Source organism: Malurus melanocephalus, unplaced genomic scaffold (genome assembly GCF_030028575.1).
Source record: "Malurus melanocephalus ecotype Western Australia unplaced genomic scaffold, MMel_1.1 scaffold_45, whole genome shotgun sequence".
Classification (NCBI taxonomy): Eukaryota; Metazoa; Chordata; class Aves; order Passeriformes; family Maluridae; genus Malurus; species Malurus melanocephalus.
The window spans coordinates 1545395-1562464 of record NW_026623277.1 but is presented as its reverse complement, the minus strand read 5'-3'; the positions used below and the strand labels follow the sequence as shown (position 1 = coordinate 1562464).

General features: G+C 37.8%; 1 protein-coding gene across 2 annotated transcripts in view; it reads right to left on the bottom strand.

The window, feature by feature from the left end:
• TEK (TEK receptor tyrosine kinase) overlaps positions 1-17070 on the bottom strand; it is a 38740-nt gene that overhangs the window by 7371 nt on the left and 14299 nt on the right. The window contains exons 3-15 of one of the 2 annotated variants that reach the window (XM_057364975.1): positions 13839-13949; positions 10628-10780; positions 9629-9760; positions 8322-8462; positions 8008-8136; positions 6888-7042; positions 6468-6609; positions 5930-6091; positions 5002-5136; positions 3953-4246; positions 2406-2705; positions 1748-1905; positions 301-511 (exon numbers count right to left, since the gene is read on the bottom strand). In XM_057364975.1, the coding sequence (XP_057220958.1) occupies positions 301-511; positions 1748-1905; positions 2406-2705; positions 3953-4246; positions 5002-5136; positions 5930-6091; positions 6468-6609; positions 6888-7042; positions 8008-8136; positions 8322-8462; positions 9629-9760; positions 10628-10780; positions 13839-13949 (2223 nt within the window). The remainder of the gene's footprint in view (positions 1-300; positions 512-1747; positions 1906-2405; positions 2706-3952; positions 4247-5001; positions 5137-5929; positions 6092-6467; positions 6610-6887; positions 7043-8007; positions 8137-8321; positions 8463-9628; positions 9761-10627; positions 10781-13838; positions 13950-17070) is intronic. The other variant, XM_057364976.1, reaches the window with a different exon arrangement.

Here is a 17070-nt window from a genome sequence, read left to right as displayed (position 1 = left end):
TCTACAAAATGCATTCAGCCTTGTACATGAACTCACATGAAATTCAAACTGACCTATGAACTGAAAAGTACACAATAGTTAATGATATCAACCATTGCGGAGAAACATAAACCAGCTTTACTGTGCAGAAATACAGTCTTTGACAATTCTTGGTCCCAGTGGCAACTGATATAATTTAACTACCAACTTTGGATAGTTACTTTAGCTTTAGAAGTGGGCTCCTAAGCACTTCATGTGACAGAATACATTTGAATTAAACAAAGAAAATTCTTTAGTCACAGAATCCGTGGTGTTTCCTACCTTTCATCCTTTTTATTGCAGCATCCATGCGTAAGCCATCTTTCTTAATCCGTGCTTTCAGGACTTGTCCAAAGTTACCTTCCCCAATCACATCTTGAAATTTTATGTCATTCCATTCAAGAACTGGATAAATAGTAGGATCTGGATTGTTTTTGGCTTTCCTGCTCAGGGTCAGAGTACCTGAGTTAAACTGCAGAGCTGGCTCTTCCCTCTGCAACAGAGTTAAGCCAATGACATTAACTGTGATCTCTAYTTCACTGAGAAATGCTCTGATTACATTTCCCAAATGCCCATGTGTTCACGCATCTACACACATAMATACACAGCTCAATCTATCTCTTACCTACACAAGAGTGAGTACATTAAACATTTACACCTAGGTTAGACACTAATTGCAACTAATTGCCCAGATCCAGAGAATTAGTCTTCTAATTTACGTGTAAGTATATTCTAGACCTGGGCCTCCTGAACAGTTTTATAATCATTTTGAAGATGAAGGACATGGGCAAAAATAATGTGATAAAATTGATCTCAAAACCAGTTACAAGTCTCAGATTTGAGATTTATATCATATTAAGCTTAATTAAATCCTGTGTTGGTCAGGCTCAATAGGAAAAGTGAGGCAAGAAGAAGCAAGGAAATAAAAAGACAGGGGAAATTATCTTTCTCTGTACCTAAGGAGGCATTTCCTCTTCCGTTACACATTCTCATGAAATAGTACTGTGGGAAAATTTTCAGGACAGGGAGCCAAATCTATTCTGYGTGGTCTGCAGACTGGGTGAGCCCCCCACTCCCTGTTTATTAAGCAACCTATTCAGATACCTATGAAGGAGGCCTTTGGCCCAGCTTCATTCTACTTCACAGGTTCCCCTCTGAAGGGAGAGAAAGGCACCAGAAAGCAGAGTGATTAAGAGACTACAGCAGAATACAAATATATACATGTGTAAAAAGAGAGAGATRTCTCCATATGATGTTAAAACCTTCAGCAATTTTCTCACAGCCAAAACTGTGATGTTGCCATTGACTGATCCCTATTGTGCTGTCCCCATGTTGAAAATGGATGAGCATGCATCAGCAGCTGCTAGTGCTCAAAAGCAACATTAAATACTTGGTAGTTTTCAAAATCAGGCATGACTTCATAGATGGGGAACAGGCTCCTCTGTTTTCTAGTTTCATACTTGTCATACACAAGTGTGACAAGGCAGAAAAAAGGGACCACAGCAAATGTTCTGCAAATTTTTTTCAAGTCAAGTTTTTTTACCTCCTATCCTTTAACTGTGATTGCTTTAGCTTGGGGGCCACTAGTAGAGAAGCTTTACAACATACTAATTGCACACATAAGAAGACAGTATTTGGGAAAGCCAGGAAAAAGAAATAAAAAAACCCCAGGATAATAGTTAAATTAAAGTTAATAACCAAACTTGACACAGAAAAGCTRGAAACCCACCACCACATTTTGGAAAGCCTGAGCCATTCGACGCTGGAAGTTGGCTCGCTTTAACTGCAGCATGATGAGAAAGGCCAGGAGAATTGTTACACAGGTCATCCCTGCAGAGCCAAGGATAGCAATAAGCAGCATTTTGCCTCCTTTTGATTCATAGGGAGCTGTTGAGGAAGGGCATAAGAATTCATCATTATTTTCAGCTTATTCTGAATTTAGCATTATATTAGCAACACRTATCTAAATACTCCTGTTTTGTAAACTGTTTAAAGACATAAAGATATATCCCTTTGTTTTCCAAAAATGTTAGAGACATCGGATGCTTTGAATTTGAGATGTATGAGCACCTGCAAAGTCTGTTGAATTCAGTCAGAGCAGAGATGAGGACACATTCCGTGATAGAATAATCTTACTATAGGCTGCTCCTTTAATTTTTGAGTTGCTGGGCCCTTTCTAGTGGATTTGTGCAAATGGTAAATGTTGTCACTTCATCAGTACCATGCAATGAACTATGAATTAAATTTTGGTGGTGCTGTGTTATGTGTCAAAATTAAGAGCAAAAGAAAACTAAGATTAAAAAATTAGTATTATGACTGTGTCTTAGCTAAGTAGTTTATATTACCAGTCCTGGTTTGTGCAAATCCAGTATGGTGAATTAACTAACCTTTAGTTTCTGGAAGAGTCTTCAGTTCAAACGATGTGTTTGGGTTGCTCAAGCCAATGTTGTTCTGAGCATTAATCTGAACCTGGTACACAGTGTTTGGCTCAAGGCCCTTGAGGTGATACTGAGTTATGCTGGTGTTCTTGATGATAATATCAATTTGGTTGTACTCAGCCTTGCCATAAACTTTGTARCTGATGATGATGGAGGAGATGGAATGACCCTCAGCAGCTGTCCAAGAGATGACTGAGGATGTGTCTGTGGTGTTATAAAACCTGATGTTGTTTGGTGCAGGAGGGATTCCTGAGAACAAACACAAACACACAGAGCATTGGAGCGTGCATCCACCTCTTTCTCCTTCCCACAGAGAACAAAACATTTTCCTCAGTGCTTTTGCTGTGCTAAACRGAATTCGTTGATGACCTATGTTAAGTGAATGCAATAATTTTATTATTAATTTTATGATCTTGATGTGCTGTCATCCTTGTTGCAGTATTCCATACTTCCAGCAGAGGTTGGAGTAGCATTCAGTACACTGTCCTTGGATGAAGAGAAACGTTCTCTGAGCTGTATGCAAGCACACGATAATTGCTCTCACATTAATGGAGAAAGGATTAATTTCCCTTTGTAAAATGAATCATCATTCCCTTGTAATTCCCATGTCCCATACTTTCATTTCTTCAGGGAACAATTACCTGTCAGGGTACAGGCTGTTAAAAAGAAGGGAAATTGGCACCAGCATTTCCAAAAATCTAATCAGAAAACTACCAGCAGGGGTCAATGCTTGTAAGAGCCATGAATACTAAGCTAAGTACCTTCTCCTGGAAAACAGTACCATTATTGTTTTTTAATGCAGTTTGGTGTCAGAGCTCAGGAAAGTGGAGAATCCCATGACAGCCATTGATACTTCTGCTAATACATGTAGCATTTCAATGAGGGTTTCCTTACATGACCAGTAAGGAGGAAGAAGCCCGCCTTTCCAGTGTGTGGTAAGGGCAGTRGCACTCATCAGCCATTCAGATGGTACTTCATTCATTTAGGGCATTTGTTGTGGCGTTATGAAAGCACACTGCTCCTGCTCAGGGAATTCAAGGGCAGTCTTCAGTGTAGCACACTTAACTACTCTTCAATCTACCTTGCATTTTATCTTCTCTGCTCTAAGTGCTGACTATTTCTGTATTGTCATAGCCGAATCTAGTAACAAAAGAGCTTGAGTAGTGAACTCTGATGGCTCATCATTCTGAGGAGGAAAAAATATGCTACTCATGTCAGAAGCATGAATTGCACTGAAATGATGATGTGAATTCTCCATCCATTGTTTTTCTCCATTTAAATAAAAAAATCATTAATAGTTCCTGACATTTTCCAGCAGAAAAGTTCCTTTGGATACTGAGCTTTCAAAATAATAGCAAAAACAACCACAAGTGATCATCAGGAACTAAGTGTTATCAATATAAAAGATTACATTTAATGTATCATCAAGTGACAGTTAGTCTGATCACTGGGGGTAAAATGTAGAATTAAACAGAAGGATGTGAATCAGCACTTACTGTCACTGAAAGTCCATGCATAAAGATAGTTGCTCCATTCTCCTTGGGACCTGGTGTTCACCCGTACCCTGCACATGTATTGCTGTCTAGGCTCAAGATCTTTAATGATCAAGGTGGACATATTTCCTGGCACTTGAGTAATAACACTGCTCTCGTCACCGTTGTCATTCACAGTCTTCCTTTCCACTTCAACACGAATGTCATCCTCTGTCCTCAGTGTTAAAGGATGCCATGACAAATTCAGTGATGTCATACTTTTTGGAAAGAGAGTGATACCTTCTGGTGGAGGAAGACCTTGGAAAAGCCACAGTGAAACAGGGAACAATATTTCATGTCTGGTATCTAAGCTAAAATAGGGGTACCAGTTATTCCCAACCACTCTCCCTAGCTTGGGGTGACACAGGGTAATTCTCTCAGTCATCCCACATAGTCTGTCAGAAATTATATCTAAGAGGTGTTGATAATCCTACAGTATCTTATTAAYAGCTGATGTCAACAAAAGAATGTCTTCAATGAGCTGGTGTTGCAGATGCACTTTTTGGATGTGAGAAGCCAGCTGTTGTTGTCTTGCTAGATAAATCCTTGTGCAATCCTCATTTATGCCTGTATTCACTTTGGGATCTATCCTCAGTGGACTAAAAGCTTTCTTGATTGTTCAAACATCTTCATTTTTAAAGTAAATTGATCTAACACTAAGAGGAAAGACTGCAAAAGAAGGGATTTTTTTCTCCAGCTCTGCTGCRTAACCAGCCAAATTATATAAATTTTCCTTTCCCAGATCACTCATATCTAAATCAGGGAAAACAATAGCAAATAATAGCTCTGCCTTTTCCTCGTTTTCTTCACCTCTGTTTTTTGGATTTGGTTTTTTTTTTCCTTTTCTTTTTTTTAACATCCCCTTGCCTGAGGTTATTTTGAAAGAATCTACAAAGTTTTCAGGTCCAGCCTTCTTTGCTCAAGTGAAAGTGTTCTGGCAGAGATCAGGGAGCAGACCACAGAGAAAAACAGCTGAAACACCCCATTTGTGAAAAACCACAGTGGTGACTTACCAAGCGCAGCTGTTGTGAAGCTGGCCTGTGGTCCAGGATGGCCTTCCCCACCTTCCCCTTGCCGACTCAGCTGAACACAGAATTGATACTCTGTTTTGGGTTCCAGATTGTCCAGTCTTTTATTTGTGCCTTTCACTGACAACAAAAGTCAAAAAAAGTAAAGCCATGGCCCATGTTGAAATATGTTGTGGAAAAAATTTTTGGAAAGTATAAGGTATGATATTCAGGCTCCAATTTTTATTGTTCTTGATTTATTAAGATAAACTAATTGGAAGTATAAAATAATTATTTTTAAGTTGAGCTCCAACCCAGCCCAAAGTTGCTTCATCTACCCTTCTTTCAGGACAAAACAATATTGGTTGCTTAGCCAGTGTGCTTTGGATATGCAAATCTTGGGTTATACTGATTTGGTAACAGCAGTTGTTGAAATTCCTGTAATGTTTCCTATGGTATTTTAGGCTATGCATAAAATGTGAAATCATGGCTGGAGGAGGTCATCTAACTCATAAGCAGGTTCCATTTTGCCCATACCATTACTGATAAATATTTTGCTAAGTTATTCGTCTCACCAGGAGCACAAATGGACCTGGACACAAGATGGTAGATTCCTCAGGATATCTCCATACTGCTCACTATTTTTGAAAATCTGCTGTTTACATGGGAATTTTCAACAGCTGGGCCCAATACCGAGTGTACTTAATCCTAAGGAAGGAGGAGAAAACTGTATTCCTGAACTGAGTATACACTTTTGACTGCTGTTTGTGTTACACAGCCACGTGAACATTATGTGTAGTCATAAATCCAGTCATAAAAGGTTTAACTTCTATGCATTGTGGAGTCTTTTGGGTCTAATCAAGAACAGAGACACGTGACTTTTCAGTTTTGAAAAGTGACTTCTTTTTAAGAGAATTAAAGAATGTCCTCTTACCTTCCACTGACATCCAGGACTCATAACGTTTTGCTGGCTTGTAGAGAAGTTTTGTTGACACAACAGGTCCATCTCCATTGTGTAATTCAGCATTGATATCAATTATGAGAAAATTATGTCCTCTGTCTGCCAGTCTTGGGGCATACTGTGGTACAGGAGGAACTGAACAAAAATGCAAATATTAAACTAACCTTTAGACTCCCTATATCAATAAGATTAGTATTTCCTAGATCTGTAAGAAAATGAAAGACGTTCTTCAAAACTCTCACAAAATAGATGGGACTTTACACACCAAAGCTGACAGTTAAGATATTAATAAAAAACCCTTGGGTGTTCTAAAATGTTACCRTCACACTTAGTCTTTCAACATATGCAATTAGTATGTTACTTGTAATGGGCTTATATTCATATTACAACTGTAAATATTTATTCAGGCATTTTCTGGCAATGCAGAGAACAGAAAGCTCAGCTATGCTAGAACATAAAGCTTTGTTTAAAATTAGAGAGACAAAGACATTGAAGAGATTCATGCTTTTACCTTTAACCATAATTTGAAATGGTTTCTCTGCCATTCCTGCTACTGTCTGCACACTGCAAACCCAAGTTCCTGTATCACTGGGCAGGATTCGATTAATTCTAAAGATGGCTTCAGAACGATTACTGGTAGAAATTTCATCAGGCTGAAATGACAGAAGATATACAGGGCCTGAAAAATGTGGGAATTTGGGAACATTCCAATGATCCTTTTTCGCAGTTTAGAAATCTTTTAAACTTTAGTGATATCTATAAAAAGCATCTATAATGGWCAGTTCCATACTTTCATATGTGCTGAGAAATTCATGGGGTATCCCAGAATATCCCATTTCCTATTATGCTTGAAAACCATGGTATTCATTAAGTACGAATAAAATYAGTATAAACAGTATAAACAGCAGAAAGAAATTGATCAGGAGCCTACCCTTAGCACAGTTCCATCTTTCTTCAAAAGTTTGAATTCTTCAGATTTAGGAAGTGGTCTCCCCGTTGCTATACAAAATGGTTTGAACTCGACACCAGAATTGACTTCCACAGGATCTAGTAAATTTATTATCTGAGGCGGAAGATCTGCTGAACCTAGAGAAGATATATAGCATCATCTCATCCTTCAAACGGGCCTTTAAAAAGACAAGTTTAGGTGTGCAGGCAGTGTGGATGTCTGCCTCTGTCTTCTCTCATGTGGSCATATGCAAGCATCATGCTTTAAAAAGTCAACATTTTTACATMGTTTTATATAGCATGTGAGAAGGAACAAGCCCTGTGTTCATTCTCTTTTCCTGACCCCTGTCCTGTCTTTCTTGTTGACATTCTAAGCACAGACAGTGTAACCATGGCAAAATCATGCTCATATTTTGTTCTGAATGTACAGTACCTACTTGCTTTCTATTTTGTCTGTTTGTAAGACCTGACAGATCATAACAGTGTAGTGTGGCTGGTTGGATCACAGTCTCATTTCTCTTTTTGTTTTTGTTCTTGAAAGTTTTCACAAATCAGCAATATTTGTCACTTTATTTATCCAGCTGAAGTAATAGATGCTGAGTGCATCTTACAGAATGYGTTGCCTAAATCCAAAGATACAAGGTAAGGTTACAGTTTAACTTTCTCTTAGAGAAACAGAGCAGTTTTAAACTCTGGTGTTGTCTTGGTGTCTCAGTCATCACTTTCAGGTCATGAAGCTCATGGTACAGGAATGTATGTAGACAAGTAAGAGGTAGGCAATGATAAAATAATATGAGATTATCCAAAAGCTGCATGTGCAGCTTCTGTCAGGGATTGATGTTAAGATCACTGTCAAATCCTATGGAGTAAAGCTTAAGAATCTACCTCTGATGAAAACAAAATCAGATTAAATGTTAGCATATCATCCTGATAAATGCAACATACAAGTCAGAGGCCTAAGCAACTATATYGCCATAAGGTTGTACAGAAGTGTTTGGACCTCTGGAAAGCAGTGGGTAGAGCAAGAATATCATGTACCAGCATTAAAWTCTGTTTCAGTTACACTGGGAAAAACGAYTTAATACCTTGTTACCTTGCCTTACCTTTTTTTTCACATTGCAGACCATACCATCCAAAGGAGCAGATGCAGCCCTTAAATCTGTCACATGTTCCTCGATTATGACAATTACATTTGAGTTTGCAATCTGCCCCATAAAACCCAGGTTTGCATTCTGCAAGTACATATGTTGCAGTTAGTGCAAAGGTACTAGAAAATGACTTCCATTAGTTTTCAATCTCATTATTGAAAAAACTTTTTATACATGACTAAAAAATATAATTTATAACTCTCCTCTGTTTTTTTCCTTCTGTGCAGAATATTAAGAATCCCTCATTTTTTCTCTTTTTTAAACTATACCTTTGTCACATTCCAGTCCCATCCATCCTGTGGCACAAGAACAACCATATGGATCTGGCAGACAGAACATATAGTTTCTGCAGCCATAATTTTCTTTACAGGTCTCTTCACATGTTTTGCCAAATGTGTTGGCTCCACAAGCTGTTGAAGTAAGAAAGGGAAAGAATAACCCAACAGCATTATTCACAAAATAGCTAGCACTTCTAATGATGCAGATTTAGACAAGAGAAAACATAAATTTAAATTAAAAATAGCACTTTGATCATTCAGATATCAGATATATTAACAACCATAGCAACTTAAGCCGCAGCTGTTCTAATAGTCAAGCACAGGAAGCAGAAACAATTTTCTCACTGTGAGAATCTGTCAGCCAAAAGCCCCTTGCTTTAGATATGTGAGGACTCAGTTGCATCAATAAATCCTCTTTATATGCCTTTTAAATATAAAATGGACAAACAATGTTATGAAACCCAAATATTCTTCCTAGCAATGAATGCGTGCAAAAATGCTGATGTCATGGTTTTGCTTTTATAAGAGAGTGGTTTGGGTGTCAACTATTGCAACAGCTTGGCTCTAGTATTTGTAGCACTGAAATTCCTTCAAATAAAATAATACATATTTATTAATGAACCCAAAAATTGCTTGGAGAATTCGAAGCAATCCAATGCCAGCTCTAATTCTTCCAGAAACCAAACTAATTGTCACAGACACAGATTTGCAGATAGACATACACTCAATATGTAATTGCCTTTGTAGGGATATACGGTCAATATGTCCYTACAGAGGCAAATCACCCTGGGAGCACATTAGGATCTTCTTCGGAAGCAGCCAGAGAATCTGTAGCATTATTCCTACTGCCAGYGTATCCTTTAGATCTCCTGTTCTACCATGGATTTAACAGTTAGTCAGTAGCATTGAGCACACTCATTTCAAGGGAGTCATTGCACAGCCTGGGTTGGAATTGACCTCAAAAGATCATCTGGTCCAGCCTCCTGTAAGAAGAGGAGCTAGAAGATGCTACCTAGCATACTGCCCATTGATCATATTGATCAAGAAGTGTCAGAAACATTCATCTTCCCTAGCAACATAATCTCCACCAGGAGGGGAGAGAGAGAGAAATTAAATCGCAGCTACATAAACAGCCTTGTTAATGCAGGGTTCATCCCACCCTGTATCCAGCACCACCTGTAAACACTGTAGCTTTGAAGAGAGAAAYAAAGCTACTCCATATGATGCTTCCCTCAATAATGTATCATCTTTGTTACTGAGACCAAATTAATAAGAGATCTCTGAAAATATTTACTTACCGTTCTCACATGTTTTTCCCATAAAACCTGGAGGACAGATGCATTCCCCAGTATCTTCATGACAAATGCCATTGTTCATGCAGGGAGGGCAGTGGAAGCTACAGGAAGGGCCCCATTTCTCAGCTTCACATCCTTTTATGGAAAAATATGATGACATATTTGTTGTCTCCTTCAAGTTGTAATATTCTTTTTAGGGCAAAAGTACAGTAAAATGCATAGAAGTACAATCTGTATGGACCCGTGTACTCCAGCCAGCTGGATCATTTTAGTTAGGAAGGTAGCAGTATCTTCAAAATCCAAATTTGTAATTAGATTTATTCATTCACAACTCCAGGAAGTATACTGTGGATATTCATGCGTGAAATGTGTATTATTACCATAATAATTTTTTTCCCTATAATATATTTGAACGGCTATCTACTTATTTATATAATTTCATGTTTCTATCCAAGTTAATATCATATATATATATATAATACCTACGAAAATGGACACAGCAGCATGAGGAGAAAGCATATAGAATACTTAAGGAAAAATATCCAGACTCATTCTTTCATCCACTAGGAAGTGAACCTTGAGAGTTAACTAAATCTAAGGTACTTTRTAAATTTACAATAATGAATACTAAAGATGATGAGCCTTAAGATTAATGAGGTTTGGATATAACCCACCACAGAGAACAGGGACACCCTGAATAATGACCTCCTCCATTTATACTTTCTCGTTGTTTGAAAATCTGAGATGCTGAATAACAGCTAGCTGTCCTGGCAATAGCTAACATGAATTGAACTTAAACCTGATGGGATTTTTTTTTCCTCTCTCAGCTGATGACATCAATATCAGCTTGTACCAGAGACCCTTGGTAAAAATTCTTTCTCACATAATCTGATGGCAGCATATCAAGAATGATTTTGGCCCTTATTTGGGCACAATGTATTTCATTTCAGATTCATTGTAACTTTCAAAAACTAATCATCAGCACACATTAATGGAACTTACGTCTTACAATAAGCCTTGTGTAAGCAGAAGTGAAAAGGTTTCCTCCTATATATCTGGCAGAGTAAACCCCTGCATCATGTGGTTGAACTTGAGGATAGGAAACTTCCAGTTCTCCTGGCACTTCATGCCTGGGCACAGAGTGGATGAAGGAACCTGAGGAAGGAGCACACAGATACCACAGATAGAATCATTCACCRTCTAAACAAAGAAATGAATTTGTGTTGGTTACTGAAGAAGGGCAGTTGGGATGAGCTAAACAACAGAATCAAAGTATTAATTTATAATTTTCTGACAAATCTTTAGCTATACTGGTTTTTCATAACTGGGAGAAGTAAAAGTAAAAAGGAAGCTAGACCTTGAGAAGATTTAGTAGATGAGTAAGACAAACACCTTCATGTTCAGCTTTGCTAACAGCCTAGAGGTTAAAAGTGTTCATTTTGTTTCCTTGTCTTTTCTGAATGGGTGGTAATAATCCATAAGGATTCTAGGGTGGCTGGAGTAGAAGATCAAATACCAGAGAGGTGCAATTAATCTGACTAACACAAAGGTTTACCTAGGAGATCAAAGCAGGAAGAACTCAGAACAGTTTTATCTTTTCTTCCAAGGCTTCATGTATTTCTGTCTCTTTGTCAAAGAGCTTATTTTTTTTTTATTCTAAATTTGCTATGCTTGGTCATACGTGTTTGCTAAATGAGGCAATGGCATTTGACCTTCTTGCATCCCTCTGGATCACCAGGTAACAACATTTGAACACTAGTTGCTGTCAAAGATAAGCTGCATCCTTTGAACTTGAGGACCTCTGGGAGTCTTTCTGCTCCAGTCTATTRGAGCAAGGCTGCTGCAGTGGGTTAATGTCAGGTCCAGTTAATTTTCACTAAAATATATGTGCACATCTCACCCACACTGTATAAACAAAGCCATTCACCAAAAACCCACACAGCAGAACTCTGACTTTATGAGTACTGCATGTCCATTGGGATTCACGAAAATAGCTTCATCTAAAATAGATCATCTAGCTTCAAATCCYCTGCCACGGGCAGACACACCTTGCACTAGGTCAGGTTGCCCTGCCTCAGGGCCCTGTCCAACTTGGCCTTGAAGACTTCCAGGGATGGAGCAACCAATACTTTTATGGGCAGTGTATTCCTGATTTACTACGTTCATATACAAGAATTTCTTTCTTGTACCTGATCTGAACCTCCYATTTTTCAAATTAAAGCCATTTCCAATTGTCCTTTCTTACATACCRCTGTCAAAAGTCCCTYTCTACCTTTCYKTCAGCTCCCTTCAGGTACTGGAAGGCTGCAATAGAGGTCTCCTTGTGGACTGCTCCAGGCTGCAAACAACTTGCTCACATTAAGAGCACAGACACCCTGACCCTGTTCTGACTTGCAAGTTAGAATGGCTGAATGGCCATTACAAATGGTACTCTCACAAATCAAATTGTTCTTACCTTCTGCACTCCCTTAGTTACACTGAAAATGCAACGATTTTTTTCACTTTTCTGAAATTATTTAGAAGGTAAGCAGCATCAGGCAGGACCTCTGCTCTCTGTGACCATACATACTMTAGTATCAATTTGACTGTCGTCAAATCTCAGCCTAGAAATGTRAAACTTTGCTGAGGTTCATAACCAAAACAGCTGAAAGACTGTGGGTCATTCCAGCCCACCACAGGCTGTGACAACAGCTCTGCATGAAAACAAGACCAAATTAAAAGAGCAAATACTGAAAGGGATTTGTTTTGAAACTGTAGGTCATTTTTCTACATATCTTTTGCATTGCAATCTCCTTAACAAACTTGACAGTAAAGCATTAAGAAAGCATTATGCTACAGTCTGCCAAGCAAGGCTCAATCTTACGGCTTGTTTTCCAATATGGCACATGTTATGCCAATGTCTTAAAGTAACCCTGTTTAGCAGAACAATTTGTCTAGAYAGCCATTGTGAGGTTCTGTAAGGGGGAAGGGTACTTGAATCAACTGAAGTGAAAGTGTAACAGCTAAATATTGTAGAAGCATTTTTTTTCTTCTATTCCAGCTGCTGTATCAAGACTTCTCAGGGATGTTGTTTCAACATCAACCTCAGGTGAAAAGCTTGACSTCCTCTTCAGAGTCAGTTTGAGACCTTTTGCCAAATTTCCAGATGGAATCCCAACTAAGGGAGTACCATGATGTAAGCACTTCTGCTCCAAAATCTCATCTRTCTCATTTGTGAGAAACTGCTGACAGATCACAAAATTTTCCTAGGGACCCTGAAATGACTAATGATGACAAACTTGGCCACTGTGCCCTGACATAGCTGAATCTCTGGAGAGCAAAGAAACAGGTATTTATGAGAGTCTACTGACTGACCCACTGCATGAGTTCTTTTGCGGTGTGTTGACACTTCCTTCCCTYGTTCTGCTCTGTTTACTCCCTGTCTCCTACTACTACCTTATTGTAGTCTAGACTATCAAAGATGGAGCAGTACATTAGGTATGCTTCCAACAACTATAATTTTGTTATGGTCTAGCATTCTGATTATGWAGGCACTGTGAGTTTTAGTGACCTGCATTGGCTTACATTTCTTCAGGAGGTAAATAGCAACCTGGACACATTTCCAAGTGTCAGGCAGAAGCAACACCCAGCTGAACAGTGAATTACATGTGATTTAGGTGACATGTTAGATAGAAGAGTTGGTGTTATAAAATTTACAACCTGATTAATTCTTGTACGTGAATGAAATAAGGAATTTTGTTTACAATTTCTTGTTTCTAATGGCAGAGTACTAGTGATTAATACMGTAGCTTGAAGGGCATCATGGAAGCTAAATGGTCTCAAAAATCCGTTTGAAGCATGGAAGGTATCACTTGAAAAGCAGTAAAAATGCAATGAAAGATAGAGTAAGTGGGCCTTCACAGTTGCACAGAATGAAAAACAAATAAACAAGCCAAAAACAACCAGACAAATATTTGAGATGTAGAAGAAAATCAAAAASAAAAACAAAAACCAAAGCAAAGATACAGAGGATTGGGCATTTTGGTGAAAGAGAAACAGGTCAGATCAACATATTGGATATGGCAAATTGCCCCTTTAGGGAGTATTAAATGTATGAGGAATAGTCTCTGCCCCAGCTGCACAGCATGGGCATCATCAGCAATAACTTTAAAACTGGTGGAACTCAGTTAAAACAATGATAGCAGGAAGAGAAAAAGCAAGAAAGATTGATTACCATTCTTGTAGATCACTGCATCTTCCTCTTTTGATGCCATTCTGATGAAGGAAATGTTCACAKGCTCTCCCTTATTTGCTGTAACAGTTAATGCCACTGGGTGGAAGGAGGCTGAAAACAGATGTGATAAATAGCAGTTACTGTCTCTATCTGGTATCTGGCCTGAAAGCTGAGAATGATTTACTCATGGCCCTCACTCAGATTTTGACACCCCAATTTCTTTAGAGCATAAATTGATTCCTTATCACCAGCAGCCTCAACCAATGTTTTGGCATAGACAGAGGACTTGCCTATACCCTGAAACAATAGACTGCCACTAGAACCTGAGGCATGAAAATAATAATTGGCTTTTAGCTGAGTAACTGGAAACAGCTTCTAACTGCAAGTTCCAAYTGGCTGTAAAGCACTTTCCCAAGTTTTTATCCCTTGAGACATTTTTAAAGCGTACTGGATAAAATACTGAAAATTGTACCTAGGGAGCAAGCTGTTKTCAGCAAACAAATGCCTAGGATGATTCAGTTATTTTCTAGTTAAGCTTTATGATGCAGAACTGCCAAGATGGTTCAGGAGACCACAGTCATGCAGGGCTTAGAGGAGGTGAGGTAGAATGGAGTAGGTCTGTGATTATGTTAGTTCACCATACTCTCTGGAAATACAGAGAGTGCTGGATTGCACTAAGAACCAAAGGAAAAAAAAATCATATTTACAGGCTGCAGTACTTTTACCAAAAGATAATCACCTGGAAATATGGCTTAATTAAAATAAAAATTCTAGGTGAGGGACCATGTAGATCAGTCCATTTTCCAGCTGGGAAATTGAAATTAATTTTTCTGCTTAAACAGAAAGGCACCTTTATACATTTGTTTGTAGATTACGGTTTAAACAACAAGAGAAAGTAGATAGAAGGATTTTTACAACATTTCTGCCTTTTGCTTACCAGTACTAGTAGGAAAATGTCATCAGAAAATAATTAGGGAAGGAACAGAAAAATCTCAAGAAACAGATTTTTTTAGAAACAAGTGAAAAGGTAGTTTTAATTACCACATTACTTTGAAACAAATTAGAAATCAAGGAAGCTTCCTTTCATTTACTTGGAAAATTTCAAGGGAAAGTTGTGTTTTGAGGACAAATTTGCAGGCCATTTTTTAGCTCTGAGGTTTTATGCCATATTGTCRCTTGTATGTTACTCTTCTAAAATTAGCCAAATTTGACTTCCTAACTATTCAGCTCCTTACCTGACTGTGAATGTGGTATCTTTGTACTTTCCCTTTTGGAACACACAGAAGAGTGACACATTCATTTAAACCAATCCCTTTGCTCTTTCTGGATTTGAAGGTGTTTAGCCTCAAAATGTTCCTYCTTACTCTCAGGTAAGTCCATCCATCCTTGTTTTTCCTTCTGCTGCCACTTACCTCCCTAGCAAGGTGAGTGGGACTTTTCTGACAATAAGACCACCTGAATTTCAGCTGGAAGGAATCCTTTCAGAGTCCTTTATGATCCTAGTCAGCTCTGCATTTGCACRGGTTCTATTCCATTACAGTTACAGTTATCTCACAATAAATATTTTGTTTGAGGAACATATATACAAGTTAGCATGAACTGTTGACTTATGCATCAAAAATTCCCTTTTATCTAGAATCACAGCTCCGTTTTTGCAAAACTGTTGATAAAATATTGTTTGGTTCTTAGCCCCAGTAAGAGAAAAAAAAATTGGAGYTTATGGCTAAAATTTGGTGGGAAAGAAATGCACAAAGATAGAATCAGAAGGCTAAAAAACAACAAMAAAAAAGTAACTTTCTGTCATATTTCATATGTAATAGAGCTGTAAAAAATGAGCAGGTAGCTGCTACATCAAAGTTTGTGCAAGGCTGAAATTCTGTCAGTACCTCTGTCATTATTTTGTAAATTTTGTCATTAWTTTGCAAAATCTGAGGGGTAAAAAAGGATAATATTCTTGCAATAAATGAAAGAACATTTTGATATTTTAGTTTTAAAATAGAATTTTAAGTGAAAATCAAAATGTTTGTGTTACATGATGTAAAATTAAAGAAAGAAAATCTGAACAAGAATGAAAACACTTTTATCAACCCAAGCCATCAACTCTCCTAGGATATTATTTCCTTGGAAATTTTGACATTCTAATACTTTTTTATGATTGGAAATAAGACAACTATTGAAAACTCACAATTCTTTGCAGAATGGAATTTCCATCCCCTGTGCAGTTCTAGTGTTTATACTCTGAGACTCTGACACAAGTTTTCATTCTTTTGTTAGTGATATACAATTTATTTCAGTAGGAGTCTTCCWGCTTGACATTAAGTACATGCATTTGTCATTTTACCCAAACACTGRTATCTTTCATCTTAGAGAAACAGAGAATTCTAATATAGAATTATGAAATAAGATTTCATTAAAAAGAGACAAAAACTGAAAGCAATTTCAACTTACTGTCAGCTCCCACGTTATATTTATTAGTAACAAATGCACAGTGAAAAGTCATTATCTATTTAATAAACAAATAATTCCAAAGCTTTTGCAAAAAATTCATTGTTAGCTACAAATGATCCTAAGGGGTTTAGTTGCAATGTTTTTTGGACCAAATTTAGTAAGACAATACTAATTATTTCAGCAAGATATTAAACTTTTGTATTCACAYTTACTTTTCTTTGCATGTTGTTAGGCTAAACTGCAAGACTTTTCTACAGGGTATTGTTGCAATGGAAAGGAAAGCACACTCCCTGGTGGGCTCAGTTCCAACATATTTTTAGACTGTGACTAGTATTACATAATTTCACATCTCCAGTGTGCCAATTCCTTATAGAGACATAAYGAACTGAGCTGCAAGACAAGTGTCATAATGCTCTGCTGCTAGCATTTCCATTATTGTCCCGCTGCCCACTATATGGCTGAGTTTCTGTGGCAAAAGCATAATCACATATATGAAAATAAAATGTTGTGTAGAGAAATTGAATAAATTCTATTTGGCTAGATGGAGAACACCCTKTAGTGTTCTATTCTAGATATGTGTACTGTATACAGTATAAGGATCACTCCCCATAAGAAGATAAAGCATATACTGTTCCCTCTCACTGCATGTATGAATATTACATGTGTAACYGTAATGCTTCAGTATAAAGAATCCAGGAAAATGGACTCGTTACATAAGCAGATGGCAGAATAAATCAGGAAAATGAACCTGTTTCCATATTATACAGCAAAAATCTTCACAGTA